This window comes from Coregonus clupeaformis, chromosome 35, assembly GCF_020615455.1.
Source record: "Coregonus clupeaformis isolate EN_2021a chromosome 35, ASM2061545v1, whole genome shotgun sequence".
NCBI lineage: Eukaryota > Metazoa > Chordata > Actinopteri > Salmoniformes > Salmonidae > Coregonus > Coregonus clupeaformis.
The window spans coordinates 21,281,159-21,297,310 of record NC_059226.1 but is presented as its reverse complement, the minus strand read 5'-3'; the positions used below and the strand labels follow the sequence as shown (position 1 = coordinate 21,297,310).

General features: G+C 40.5%; 1 protein-coding gene across 1 annotated transcript in view; it reads left to right on the top strand.

Moving 5' to 3' along the window:
• LOC121551792 (cytochrome P450 2K1-like) overlaps window positions 1-16,152 on the top strand; it is a 35,449-nt gene continuing 19,297 nt past the window's right edge. The window contains exons 1-7 of the mRNA XM_045211158.1: window positions 1-204; window positions 952-1,114; window positions 2,020-2,169; window positions 2,373-2,533; window positions 4,018-4,221; window positions 5,044-5,185; window positions 5,298-5,433. Of these exons, the coding sequence (XP_045067093.1) occupies window positions 1-204; window positions 952-1,114; window positions 2,020-2,169; window positions 2,373-2,533; window positions 4,018-4,221; window positions 5,044-5,185; window positions 5,298-5,433 (1,160 nt within the window). The remainder of the gene's footprint in view (window positions 205-951; window positions 1,115-2,019; window positions 2,170-2,372; window positions 2,534-4,017; window positions 4,222-5,043; window positions 5,186-5,297; window positions 5,434-16,152) is intronic.

Below are 16,152 nucleotides of genomic sequence, written 5' to 3'. Positions count from 1 at the left end.
ATGTCTCTTATAGAAGGTCTTCTCCAGACATCAAGCACAGTGACATTGCTGGGGGCTGTGCTGTTTCTCCTTGTCCTCTACCGCCGTTCTTCTGGTTCCAGCGCTGAGGAACAGGGGAAGGAGCCTCCAGGACCCAGGCCGCTGCCCCTGCTTGGCAACATGCTCCAGCTGGATCTCAAGGAGCCCTATCACACTCTCTGTGAGGTAAGAAGAAGTCCTGCGTTGCTTTCAGAGAACCATGTTGAGGTTGTTGATATGATCTGTGAGATTTTATCTGTTTCATCTCACTTTTATAGTTTTCTTGCTATTTCACCAGGTTTGAAAAGTTTAGTAAGCAAACTGATATAATGGACTTCCGCACATTGTACATGCTTTTAGCTGGTTAATGTTGTTTAATGTTCTATTCTGTAGTGTATTTCAATAGATATGTCCTGCCCAAGTAGCATGGTCCCATATCTGTTTTTTGCTGGGACCAGGCTATGGACAAAATACTTTGTGACGGTGATCGAAGCATTGCAAGCAAAGAGATGAGAGGCCACTTTAGACTATTGAGATGCACCCTGGGAATATCCCTTCAGGGATCTTATTAACAAAACAGACCTGGGTTCAAATACATTTTTGACACTTTTCTGTGTTTTTTAGTATTTTCTAATACACAGCCGAAAACAACTACTTCAAATAAAAGACAAGTAGTTGAAAATACATTACATGCCAATACTTTCCAAATGTATTTCCAATAAGAAACTTAGTCTAAATGCTAAATGTTTTTGTAAGTAATTAAATTACAGTGAATAGTATTTGAACCTAGGTCTGACTTCAACTGTAAACCACTGTCTTCACGCTGTTTCTTGACTGAAACATATCAAACAAGCCAGTTTTGTGCTTATTCATATATCATTACGAGACATAACTGAGTCTATGGTATACTTTATGTATGCTTTATCTGTCCAGTTCGCCAATAAATATGGCTCCATCTTCACGGTTCACTTTGGACCCAAGAAAGTGGTTGTTCTGGCAGGATACAAGACGGTCAAGCAGGCACTGGTCAACCAGGCAGAGGACTTTGGGGACAGGGACATCACTCCTGTGCTCAGTGAACTAAACCATGGACATGGTAATGATATTACTTATTCTGGCTATGTCACATTCTTAAAGGGATAGTTCACCCAAATTACAACATGTGTTATTGGTTTCCTTACCCTGTAAGCAGTCTATGAACAAGCTAAGACAGCAATCCATGCATTTGTTTGTTCTCCAATTTATGCTTGCGCCGCAAATGCGAGTATAGGATGAGTCAACAACATTATGTGGGTATGAGTTAACAGAATATGAACTTTTAAAAGTGAGATTTTCACTGGACACTTACTTTAAATAAACTTTATTGAGCTACACAATCAATTTCAGACACTTTGAGATGCGTTGGATATGAAATGCATTACAAGCTCTTAAAAGTCTTATTTTAGCCTGATGGAACCAGCTTGATTGCTGCATTCACCATTTTGTTTTACTGCATTTATTAACCTTTTCTTTCTCGAATAGATGGGCGTTTGGAATAAACCAGAAAATGGCTGGTCCAATCAGCGCCCTCTCAGAAACAGTGGTTGGGTTTAGGACAAAAACCAAGGTTGCCAAATACTGTGCTTGAATTAGGCTGTCCTCTGATTTGTTGAAAGTGATCCAATTGCTGACAAGTTCGTTTTGAATAATACCACAAATTTCTGACATTTCAGACTAGAATGGTGAATGCAGAGATCAGGCTGTTTCCACAATTCCATCAAATGTTCTTCTTCTAATCCTCTGCAAATAATATACATGTATATGATGTCTTAAATAGTTACATGATCATGACCAGAAAGGGTGCAGAGATAATTTGGCAGATTATACATTTTCTTGGTACATGTTAATTATTAAAAGGCATATTATAGTAAATGGCATATATTTTATTAATGTATATATTACTATATTATTATTATTATTATTATTACACTTTGAATTGGAAACGAACTACCTTCTTTACAGGGATTCTGTTTGCCAATGGAGACTCATGGAAAGAGATGAGGCGCTTTGCCCTGATGAACCTTAGAGACTTTGGGATGGGCGACAAAGGGAGTGAAGACAAAATCTTAGAGGAAATCCCTTATCTGATTGAAGTGTTTGAAAAACATGACGGTAAGAGCAATATAGGTATCTCTACACTGTAGTAGTAGAAGTAGCATGATGTATTTATAGGTGATGTGTAGGCCTAATTGCCTGGTTAAAAATCTGGCTATTCTTAACCATATTATTAGTAAACAGCTATTTGGCTTTCTATGTGATCGTGTGGGTTCTGGAAAGCTTATTTTGTAATTGATTAGATGTTTTGTCTATCGCAGGTAAGGCATTTGACACCACCCAGCCTGTGATTTATGCCGTCTCCAACATAATCTCGGCCATTGTCTATGGCAGCAGGTTTGAATACACTGACCCCCTATTCACAGGCATGGCAGATAGGGCCAATGAGAGTATACACCTTGCAGGCTCCGCATCAATTCAGGTACAGTCTGCTCATTCAGGCCATTCTGTTTTTACTGTATTTTCTAAATAAATAATGGCTGTCTCAGTGCAATCAATACAACTAGGAAACAGAATACCTGTTAGGAATTACATTTACAGTCATTTAGCAGACGCTCTTATCCAGAGTGACTTACAGTTAGTGAGTGCATAAAGTTTTCATACTGGCCCCCCATGGGAATCGAACCCACAACCCTGGTGTTGCAAACGCCATGCTCTACCAACTGAGCTACATCCCCTGCCGGCCATTCCCTCCCCTACCCTGGACGACGCTGGGCCAATTGTGCGCCGCCCCATGGATCTCCCGGTCGCGGCCGGCTACGACAGAGCCTGGATTCCTAGTGGCACAGCTAGCACTGCGATGCAGTGCCTTAGACCACTGCGCCACTCGAGAGCACAAGTCTTACAAATTAAAATGTACAAACTCAGTTACACTTTATTTGAAGTGCCAGTAAACTTCAGGGCAATCAATAAAACTAAGGGGGTGAAATGAAAACATTTCCCCCTGCCCTGCAGATGGCTACATCGGTCCTCTAATAGAGGACTATTAAAGGCCCAGTATCCTACTTTTGTGAAAAAATGTGGCATACTTTTAAAATATACACTACCATTCAAAAGTTTGGGGTCACTTAGAGATTTCATTGTTTTCCATGAAAACATACATGAAATGAGTTTGAATAGGAAATATAGCGAAATGAATAGGAAATGTAGTCATTGTCTGCTCATTCAGGCCATTCTGTTTTTACTGTATTTTCTAAATAAATAATGGCTGTCTCAGTGCAATCAATACAACTAGGAAACAGAATACCTGTTAGGAATTCTTACAAATAAAAATGTACAAACTCAGTTACACTTTATTTGAAGTGCCAGTAAACTTATTATAAACCATTATTGGACAGTTTATAAACCATGACTTAGCTGCTTATAAATCATTATATACAATATTCATTATGTATACGTATAACATATCAAATAAAATCATTATAGCCTAGTCTAAGCTCTTCTCTGTCCTGGCACCCCAATGGTGGGACCAGCTTCCCCTGAAGCTAGGACAGCAGAGTCCCTGCCCATCTTCCGAAAGCACCTGAAACTCTACCTCTTCAAAAAGTATCTTAAATAAACCCCCCCCCCTTTCTAGCTCTGACTTTGCTGATAGCTACTTTATTGAGGAAAAGTGTACTTACTATGCCTGTGATATGGGGTTGTCCCACCTAGCTATCTTAAGATGAATGTACTAACTGTGAATCACTCTGGATAAGAGCGTCTGCTAAATGACTAAAATAATAAAATGTACAAACTATATAATTGCAAATAATATTTTATATAATATGGTTACATAATCACTAGTGATGGGCACCGATATACAAAATCTATATCGATATCAGTTGCATTATTTGATCACCTGGATTCACCTGGTCAGTCTATGTTATGGAAAGAGCAGGTGTTTTTAATGTTTTGTATACTCAGTGTACGTTTCACTGCAGTAACTCCAACCCCTCCCTCCTTTCTGTCTCAGACCGGGTCCAGGAGGAGATCAGCAGGGTTATAGGAAGTCGTCAGCCCTTGGTAGAGGACAGGAAGAACCTGCCCTACGCTGATGCAGTGATCCATGAGACCCATAGACTGGCCAACATTGCACCCATGGCCATCCCTCACACCACCAGCCAAGACGTCACCTTCCAGGGATAAATAATCAAAAAGGTCAGATACTTGGCTGTCCAAATCTGTTTTATTTTGTGACAAACGTTTTTTTCCATATTGCCTTTTTTTTTTCGAAGGGAGGTTACAGGTTAAAAAAACAATAAAAGAAACGCATACAAAGATAACCCCAACCCATTCCCCCCCCTCTGTCCCCATCCATCCGCCCGCAACCTCTCTCCCCACCTGGAAACCATACCTCCCACCCCGCCTGTATAAATTGATGGTTCGGATTACGGGATGCCAAGGTCATATTTTTCTCTATTCTGTTCCAGTTAAAGGATTGTTCAGATTGAATTAGATCTGTGGACCATACTTTTTTAATGGCTATCTCAGAATATGAGCTTTCCAAAAGTTGTTTATAGAGATCAGTCCATTTGGGAGCCCAGATAATTTATTTATAAATCCCGTCACTGGATGGTTCGGTAGTTGGGTTTCTCAAGGGACTCCATAGGCCAGCATAGCTGACTATAGTTATAAATATAGAAAAAGTTAGTTGCCTGGTAATGTGTATGCATCTCAAACCATTACTGGCCATGATATCGGTAAGGGTACGGATACCACATTTGGACAATTTGGGGGATGCAAAAAGCCGCCCTCCAGATCACAACACATTATTGTGAAATATAGGAATATGGGCATGCCATTAAAAACATATATAATTTTGCCTGAAATTGCAATCCACTCCTTTTGAGTGTGCACTCCTTTTGAGTGTGCACATTTATTAAACCAAGTTTCATCACTCATCACTTTTACTCTGAAAATAAGGGGTCCTAAGCTTCACTCTCACTGCAGGGGACGTCTGTGATTCCGCTACTGACGTCCGTCATACAGGACAATAGTGAATGGGAGAGCCCCCACACCTTTAACCCCTCTCACTTTCTGGATGAGCAGGGACGATTTGTCAAGAGGGACACCTTCATGGCCTTTCCTACAGGTATATCAACTTCATAATATTACAAATTATTTCATTGCAAGAAGTAGAGAAATTGTGGTAGCCTTATGGACAGACTTCATGCTATTTTCTGTATCTTTGGTCTCTCTCGCAGGTCGTAGGGTGTGTCTGGGGGAGGGTCTGGCCAGGATGGAGCTCTTCCTCTTCTTCACCTCCCTCCTGCAGCACTTTAGTTTCACTCCTCCTCCTGGAGTAACAGAGGATGATCTGGACCTCACACCATCCGTGGGGTTCACCCTCAATCCTTCACCTCACCAGCTCTGTGCTGTGAGCCGGGTCTGAGAAGCAATGACAATTTTAACATACAAATATTGGTGGGACAAACAAAAAAGCTAATATGCATTGAAACCACTACATTACATACAGTGGGGGAAAAAAGTATTTAGTCAGCCACCAATTTTGCAAGTTCTCCCACTTAAAAAGATGAGAGAGGCCTGTAATTTTCATCATAGGTACACGTCAACTATGACAGACAAAATGAGAAAGAAAAATCCAGAAAATCACATTGTAGGATTTTTTATGAATTTATTTGCAAATTATGGTGGAAAATAAGTATTTGGTCACCTACAAACAAGCAAGAGTTCTGGCTCTCACAGACCTGTAACTTCTTCTTTAAGAGGCTCCTCTGTCCTCCACTCGTTACCTGTATTAATGGCACCTGTTTGAACTTGTTATCAGTATAAAAGACACCTGTCCACAACCTCAAACAGTCACACTCCAAACTCCACTATGGCCAAGACCAAAGAGCTGTCAAAGGACACCAGAAACAAAATTGTAGACCTGCACCAGGCTGGGAAGAGTGAGTCTGCAATAGGTAAGCAGCTTGGTTTGAAGAAATCAACTGTGGGAGCAATTATTAGGAAATGGACGAGATACAAGACCACTGATAATCTCCCTCGATCTGGAGCTCCACGCAAGATCTCACCCCGTGGGGTCAAAATGATCACAAGAAAAACAAAAATCCCAGAACCACACGGGGGACCTAGTGAATGACCTGCAGAGAGCTGGGACCAAAGTAACAAAGCCTACCATCAGTAACACACTACGCCGCCAGGGACTCAAATCCTGCAGTGCCAGACGTGTCCCCCTGCTTAAGCCAGTACATGTCCAGGCCCATCTGAAATTTGCTAGAGTGCATTTGGATGATCCAGAAGAGGATTGGGAGCATGTCAGATGAAACCAAAATATAACTTTTTGGTAAAAACTCAACTCGTTGTGTTTGGAGGACAAAGAATGCTGAGTTGCATCCAAAGAACACCATACATACTGTGAAGCATGGGGGTGGAAACATCATGTTTTGGGGCTGTTTTTCTGCAAAGGGACCAGGACGACTGATCCGTGTAAAGGAAAGAATGAATGGGGCCATGTATCGTGAGATTTTGAGTGAAAACCTCCTTCCATCAGCAAGGGCATTGAAGATGAAACGTGGCTGGGTCTTTCAGCATGACAAGGAGTTGAAAGTCCGTGTTGCCCAGCGACAGCCCCAAAACATCACTGCTCTAGAGGAGATCTGCATGGAGGAATGGGCCAAAATACCAGCAACAGTGTGTGAAAACCTTGTGAAGACTTACAGAAAACGTTTGACCTGTGTCATTGCCAACAAAGGGTATATAACAAAGTATTGAGAAACTTTTGTTATTGACCAAATACTTATTTTCCACCATACTTTGCAAATAAATTCATTAACAATCCTACAATGTGATTTTCTGGATTTCTTTTCCTCATTTTCTCTGTCATAGTTGACATGTACCTATGATGAAAATTACAGGCCTCTCTCATCTTTTTAAGTGGGAGAACTTGCACAATTGGTGGCTGACTAAATACTTTTTTCCCCCACTGTATTAAATGCACCATCATAATAACCAATCCCAGAAATGAGTTTGCGCGACACACACAAACATTATTATATTTTGTTTATGATCGGTTCATTGGCTACTTCCAATATCTTTTTAGATCTAATTGCACGGAAGACCACGGTAGTCGAACATACTTTTATAGAGTAAAGTTTATTTTACTTCATTTTCAGCATCGGTCTGCAGTACTGCTAATCATTGTTAGAGTATTGGGGCGCAGCCCAAACACGTTCTGAGTGCAGTTGCATCTGCCTGTCTGCTAACAAGATGTTCCTGTTAAGAATAAAGCAACAAAGTTTATAAAGCTTCTCCTTCGCTTCAACCATTAATAAAACAGACTGACATCAGGATAAATCCATTAGAATTCAATCCGTTTTTTGACAGCACCCCTTTTGATTTGAATGAAACCTTCCATACATATTTGCCAATTGTCAAAGTGCTCAGAAAGTGACTTTTTGGAGCTGAATGACAAAACATTTAAGAGATAAACCTCTGTAGCTCAGCTGGTAGAGCACGGCGCTTGTAACGCCAAGGTAGTGGGTTCGATCCCCAGGACCACCCATACACAAAAATGTATGCACGCATGACTGTAAGTCGCTTTGGATAAAAGCGTCTGCTAAATGGCATATTATTATTTATAAAGGTGCTCAAAGTTGACCTGTTTTGCATACCCCACCATACCATGAGTGTGATTTAAAAAATGGACACAATTGACATTTGGTTACAGGACTCATGTCCTGACATTCTGGTTAACTTGGAAACATGGTTAAATGGTTCTTTCTCTGATAAAGAAATTGAAGTAAATTATTATAATGTATTTAGATGTGACAGATTACAGTAAGGGAAGGTGTGGCTTATATGTAAAATCTTTCATGGCGTCCCAATCTTAAAATATTTTCCCAATACATTTGACCTCCTGGTTGTAGATAAACCAGAAAACACATTTATTTGTTGCTGGGATGTACTGCCCCCCTGCTGCCATGGCGGATGCTATTTTTGCTATATCTGAGTGTTTAATACGTTTTCTGTCCTCGGAGTTGGTCATTTTAGGGGATTTGACTCTGGATTGGCTATCCCCAGCCTCAGATCAATTTAAGATTATATGCATTGATTTTTATCTGACTCAATTGATCTCAAAACCCACATGACTAAACGTGAAAAACCCTGTTTACACTTCATTGATTGATTTAATTCTTACTAATAACCCCCATAAATATTTGTCTAGTGGAGTATTTGCATATGATCTCAGTGATTATTGTCCCATAGTATGTATTAAGAGGTACGAAACAGCAAAATACTAATCCTCATTTAATTAAGAAGAGACATTTAGCAGTTTTCTGCTTAAGGGTTTTTATATGACATGTTCTACTCTGATTTAACCACTGTCTCCTATATTCCTGACCATGAGTTGGCTCTAGAAAATGTCTCCTCCATATTTATTCCTGTAGCAGATAAACACGCCCCTTTTAAACAATTCAGAGTCAGAGATAGATCGAACCCTTGGTTTTCTTTTGAGTTATCTGAGCTCATTCATATGAGAAATCAGGCCTGGGCCAAAGCAAGGACAACTGACTCTGTAGTGGACTGGCAATCTTTCAGACAATTGAGAAACAGATGTAGTATCTCGATTAAGAAAGCTAAATCAAGCTACTTTTTAAGCTCTATCTCAGACTCTGCTGGTGATCCTTCTAAATTTCTGAAAACAGTAAATACACTGAAGCGTACACATTCCTCCTCTTCCCTGCCTAAGCAAGGTTCTGTCTGACTCTGGCATTATAACTGAGAAGAATTGGATAAGTGATGCTTTTAATCATCATTTTATCTTGGTTGGCTTCTTATTTGAGAGAAAAGATGGTGTAGTTGACCCTGGTCAGTCAACCGACTGCTCTTCCCTCTGCCAGGCTCTAGCTGACTCAACGGTTAACCCGTCAACTTCTAGTGAGTCTTTGTTTTCATTTAAACAATTTACTATTTGTGATGTGCTAGATGCCTCGCTTAAGATTGATGTAAAAAAATCCACTGGGGCTGATATGCTTGATCCATTTTTGCAGCAGCTCTCTTCCCTCCTGATTGCTGAATCATTAACCCATATTTTTAACCTGACAATTATATATCTGGTACTATCCCAAAGGTTTGGAAGGCGTCCCATGTAGTCCCCCTTCACAAAGGTGGTGACCCTTGTGAACTAAATAATTATCGGCCTATTTCTAAACTTTTTTGCCTAGCTAAAATATTTGAATCCTTGATTAATTCAATTCTCAGGTCATAGCAGTATCTCTGCTGCATCCTTAGTTATAAATGAAGTGGTTAACTGTATGGATATAAGGCAACATTGTGCTTCCCACTTCATTGACCTGCCAAAGGCTTTCGATACTGTTGATCATTCACTACTAATTCAGAAGCTTTCCTCAATTGGCCTAGATCTGGCTGCATGTAACTGGTTTAAAAATTACTTGACAGATAGAACTCAATGTACATCTACTGATGGTGTTAAATCAGGTTTCCTGGAAATTATTAAAGGTGTCCCCCAGGGGTCGATTCTAGGTCCTGTACTTTTTACTGTTCATATTAACAATATTGACTTGTAACGTGCACTTGTATGCCAATGATACTGTTGTGTGTGCTATTCCCCCACGGTTGACCAGGCTCTATCTGAACTACAGTCTGCCTTCATTGTATTACAGAAAAAGTCGATTGACCTGAAATGAGTATTGAATGCAGGTAAAACTAAGTATATGTTGTTCTCTAGAGCGCATGAAAATAAATCTGATGATTTAAGCATATGTACTTTGGATGGTGTCCATATTGATCGTGTCCCTGCTTACAAATATCTGGGCATCTGGATAGATGAAAAACTGTCTTTTAAAAAGCATATTGATGAGTTAGTTAAGAAGCTGAGAATAAAAATGGGCATCTTCAATAGAAATAGGTCCTGCCTCGCGCTAAGTAGTAGAAAGCAGATTATTCAGTCGACGTTCCTATCGGTCCTAGACCATGGCCACATCATCTATATGAACGCAGCTGCCACTTCATTAAAGCCGTTAGATGCAGTTTATCATAGTGCACTGCGCTTTATTATGGGTGGTAATTTTAGTACCCATTACTGCATAGTTGGTTGGCCCTCTTTGATGTCACGTAGGTTGATACCTGGCTATGCTTTCATTTATAAAGCTCTTTTACAAAAAGTCCCACTGTACCTAACATCATTACTAAACTTTAAACATATGAGTTACCACACCCGGTTTCAGGGATGGCTAACTCTGGAAATTCCTTTGGTCTCTACTGAGTTAGGTAAATCAGCTTTTACTTGTCTTGCACCTTATTTGTGGAACAATCTTCAAAATGTTCTTACATTTGATGTTCTGTTGCCTCTAGGGCAATTCAGAAAGCTGATTGAGGACCTTATTACTGATGAATGTGTTTGTTTTTTATGACGTGTTTTTTCATTTCTTTTTTGATTATTTATGTAATTCAGGGCCCATCTGAAAAAGAGACCGTGGTCTCAGTATGACTCCCTGATAAAATAAAGGTTAAATAAAATAAACAAAATGAGAAATCCATGTTTTCATCATTGGAAAAGATAAACGGTTGAGATTGATATAATTTTAAGCTTACAAACAAGGTTTTCAAACTACTTTATAAATTATTTATATATATATATTTTCTTCATATTTGCATATGTTGTAGCTTAGACCCTATTTTACATTATTTGAGGTTTTTGTGTTGTGCCCGTCATTGGTTGAGACATAACATGCTCTTGAATGCAGAGTGGGTGTCATGTTTTGGCTAATAAATGTACTAAAATGGGAAAGAAATAGACATTTCAACTTTCAAATGGTACCACAAAGATGGTTGGAGGTCCACACATCAGAGAATGTTGACTTGAATGAGAATATCTGTTGTTTTAAATTTGACTGTCACTCTTTAATAGGAAACCTATGGAAATCATAGAAATATAGATAATAGAACAGACATGACCATTTCAGTTGACATTTGAAGGTGGATGGACAAGCGGCCATCTTTGTGATAGTTATTAGAAGTTAACATTTCAATTCAATTTCAATTTCAATGGTGTACGAGCTAAATTGCAGTGCTCTGAAGGGATAGGTCCATTCTATGAATTATATTTCTATGATTGAAATGACACCCACCCTGTATTCAAGAGCATGTTGTGTCTCAACCGATGGCGGCACAACACAAACCTCAGATGACGTAAGGTAGGGTCTAAGCTACAACATATGCGAATATGGATATTTTTTTTTGGAGTTTTTAGATCACTGACGTTTAAAGTAAAATAAAATCCATAATTGTAATACAAATAAATCAAGAAATTATACAATTGTTTGACAACCCTGTTTGTAAGCTTTTAAATGATATCAAACTCAACCTTTTATATTTTCCAGTGATGAAGACATGGATGTTTTGAGCACCTTTAAGCACCTTTAGCTCCTGAATATTTTGGCATTCAGGTCCAAAAAGTACCTTCCTGTTTTATTTAAATTAAAAGGGATTCTGTCAAAAAGTGATTAAATTCAAATGGATCTACCCATCAAACATTAAGAGCAAGACACGTCATACCTAGCTAGTTGAAACCGCTGTTAGCCACTGCTTCCATCCAAACCATTGGTTGAATCTTCTTTCCAACTTTCTTTCTTTTAACAGAGGCCTGATGAGAACAGACGTTTTATCCCTACATTTCCTTCATAACGCAAAGTTTGAAAATAATTTGCTAGGAGAGGGTCCACATGATTTATGATGACTTTTCAGCTAGATAACTAGCTAGCTAGAAGACAATAAACTACTATGAAGTTGATACATTAGTCCAATCAAAGCTACCGGAGATCAGTGGTGTGTGTAAATGGATGCCAAGGGAAGCCAGGCTTCCCCAAATATTTGACCAATATTCTTTTTTAAATGTTAATATAATTTCTCTTTCATCTCTCTCTCTGTTTTCATAATTTTCTGTCAATTTGCAAGTGGCTGAATCTCATCGGAGAAATCACCTGAGTGTCTCAGTACGTGTAGCCAATGTATCTGAAGCTGACTGGACCAAAAGAGTATAACATGTTGCCACAGTAGCATTTGATTGATTGATGCCAGCAAACATTTGGCCTCCCTTGATAAAAACATTTATAAACTAATTAGCCAATCAGCGTTGAGCTGAGCTCAACCGTGGGTTGTCCTGGTGCGGCAAAAAGCCGCCCAAGGGAGGCCAGTTTGGATTTGGCTTCACACCAATCAAATCACTTCCTAAGCAAAACTAAATTTTCAGAAAAACGTGTATGTTTCTGGTCCGCTTGTGTTGATGTCCTGCAGGAGCTAGCGTGCTAAATTAGCTCTTTCCTAAGCCATGGATGGAGATGGGGATTTGGACTTGCCAATGATTATGACGCCGATTCTGATCTAACCAGAAATTAATATATTTTGCCACTGGCCTGAGACGATTGAAGTTCAATATGTAGCCTAAATGTAGCCTAGTAGGCTCACGTTAACTAGCTAGCTAACTTAGCTGGTTCATTGTTGCCCATGCCAGGAAGTTAAGATAGCAAGCATTTTAGCTAGGTAGCCTATGGCAACAAAAACTGAAAGTGTGTTGAATGACAGAGCCCCATAATCCATTTTGCCAACATGAAAGAGAGGAGGATGGCCTTGGCATTCAACTAGTCTACAAGTAGGATGAGTCCAAAAATATATATATACTTGCGCGCACACACACACACACACACACACACACACACACAGAAATCAGTACCATGGTCAGCCACATGATATTTAGCAACATTGATTGGACTAAATTGTTTTTGGCATCTTTAAGTTTGTTTTCAGTGTATTAAACTAAGCTTATAGCCTTGTTGATTTGATGATGTTTAAATGTTTAAGTTGAAATGGTGCTGGAATAGCGGAGACAGTGCTTGCTCCTGTTGTCTTTGTGCTGACTTGTGGTAACTCCGTGGTTCTAAACAACTACTTGTGTAGTAAACTGTCGAAAATATTAACTTGCTTGACCATGCTGCAGGTGATATGTTTGTTACATGCAATATTTGCTTTGTGGACTTCACCGGACAGATGTTGCTCTCCGGTTTTGTGATTGTTGTCTTTTTGTCATCACGGCCTTATTGTATATCACGGTGGTGTATAAACAAATGGGTTATAGAGTAAACAACGCAATTATCACAACATAGGTTCTAATATACAGTGGGGAAAAAAAGTATTTAGTCAGCCACCAATTGTGCAAGTTCTCCCACTTAAAAAGATGAGAGAGGCCTGTAATTTTCATCATAGGTACACGTCAACTATGACAGACAAAATGAGGAAAAAAAATCCAGAAAATCACATTGTAGGATTTTTAATGAATTTATTTGCAAATTATGGTGGGAAATAAGTATTTGGTCAATAACAAAAGTTTCTCAATACTTTGTTATATACCCTTTGTTGGCAATGACACAGGTCAAACGTTTTCTGTAAGTCTTCACAAGGTTTTCACACACTGTTGCTGGTATTTTGTCCCATTCCTCCATGCAGATCTCCTCTAGAGCAGTGATGTTTTGGGGCTGTCGCTGGGCAACACGGACTTTCAACTCCCTCCAAAGATTTTCTATGGGGTTGAGATCTGGAGACTGGCTAGGCCACTCCAGGACCTTGAAATGCTTCTTACGAAGCCACTCCTTCGTTGCCCGGGCGGTGTGTTTGGGATCATTGTCATGCTGAAAGACCCAGCCACGTTTCATCTTCAATGCCCTTGCTGATGGAAGGAGGTTTTCACTCAAATTCTCACGATACATGGCCCCATTCATTCTTTCCTTTACACGGATCAGTCGTCCTGGTCCCTTTGCAGAAAAAACAGCCCCAAAGCATGATGTTTCCACCCCCATGCTTCACAGTAGGTATGGTGTTCTTTGGATGCAACTCAGCATTCTTTGTCCTCCAAACACGACGAGTTGAGTTTTTACCAAAAGGTTCTATTTTGGTTTCATCTGACCATATGACATTCTCCCAATCCTCTTCTGGATCATCCAAATGCACTCTAGCAAACTTCAGACGGGCCTGGACATGTACTGGCTTAAGCAGGGGGACACTGCAGGATTTGAGTCCCTGGCGGCGTAGTGTGTTACTGATGGTAGGCTTTGTTACTTTGGTCCCAGCTCTCTGCAGGTCATTCACTAGGTCCCCCCGTGTGGTTCTGGGATTTTTGCTCACCGTTCTTGTGATCATGTTGACCCCACAGGGGGAAAACTTGCGTGGTGCCCCAGATCGAGGGAGATTATCAGTGGTCTTGTATGTCTTCCATTTCCTAATAATTGCTCCCACAGTTGATTTCTTCAAACCAAGCTGCTTACCTATTGCAGATTCAGTCTTCCCAGCCTGGTGCAGGTCTACGATTTTGTTTCTGGTATCCTTTGACAGCTCTTTGGTCTTGGCCATAGTGGAGTTTGGAGTGTGACTGTTTGAGGTTGTGGACAGGTGTCTTTTATACTGATAACAAGTTCAAACAGGTGCCATTAATACAGGTAACGAGTGGAGGACAGAGGAGCCTCTTAAAGAAGAAGTTACAGGTCTGTGAGAGCCAGAAATCTTGCTTGTTTGTAGGTGACCAAATACTTATTTTCCACCATAATTTGCAAATAAATTCATAAAAAATCATACAATGTGATTTTCTGGAATTTTTTTCCTCAATTTGTCTGTCATAGTTGACGTGTACCTATGATGAAAATTACAGGCCTCTCTCATCTTTTTAAGTGGGAGAACTTGCACAATTGGTGGCTCACTAAATACTTTTTTCCCCCACTGTAGCTTTTTAACTGGCTTGGCTTGGCTTCCTCAGTGATTTTACCCACCCACAGCTACTGCCGGAGATAAGATATCGATTTATCCGTGACCAATGACATTGAGCCTTATTGGGCTAGGACTACTAACGTACCTCTATGACAGCACCCAAGAGGAGAAAGGTCTATCTGCGGAACGCAGACAAAAATCCAGAAAATCACATTGTATGATTTTTAAGTAATGAATTTGCATTTTATTGCATGACATAAGTATTTGATCACCTACCAACCAGTAAGAATTCCGGCTCTCACAGACCTGTTAGTTTTTCTTTAAGAAGCCCTCCTGTTCTCCACTCATTACCTGTATTAACTGCACCTGTTTGAACTCGTTACCTGTATAAAAGACACCTGTCCACACACTCAATCAAACAGACTCCAACCTCTCCACAATGGCCAAGACCAGAGAGCTGTGTAAGGACATCAGGGATAAAATTGTAGACCTGCACAAGGCTGGGATGGGCTACAGGACAATAGGCAAGCAGCTTGGTGAGAAGGCAACAACTGTTGGCGCAATTATTAGAAAATGGAAGAAGTTCAAGATGACGGTCAATCACCCTCGGTCTGGGGCTCCATGCAAGATCTCACCTCGTGGGGCATCAATGATCATGAGGAAGGTGAGGGATCAGCCCAGAACTACACAGCAGGACCTGGTCAATGACCTGAAGAGAGCTGGGACCACAGTCTCAAAGAAAACCATTAGTAACACACTATGCCGTCATGGATTAAAATACTGCAGTGCACGCAAGGTCCCCCTGCTCAAGCCAGCGCATGTCCAGGCCCGTCTGAAGTTTGCCAATGACCATCTGGATGTTCCAGAGGAGGAATGGGAGAAGGTCATGTGGTCTGATGAGACAAAAATAGAGCTTTTTGGTCTAAACTCCACTGCCGTGTTTGGAGGAAGAAGAAGGATGAGTTCAACCCCAAGAACACCATCCCAACCGTGAAGCATGGAGGTGGAAACATCATTCTTTGGGGATGCTTTTCTGCAAAGGGGACAGGACGACTGCACCGTATTGAGGGGAGGATGGATGGGGCCATGTATCGCGAGATCTTGGCCAACAACCTCCTTCCCTCAGTAAGAGCATTGAAGATGGGTCGTGGCTGGGTCTTCCAGCATGACAACGTCCCAAAACACACAGCCAGGGCAACTAAGGAGTGGCTCCGTAAGAAGCATCTCAAGGTCCTGGAGTGGCCTAGCCAGTCTCCAGACCTGAACCCAATAGAAAATCTTTGGAGGGAGCTGAAAGTCCGTCCCCAGCGACAGCCCCGAAAC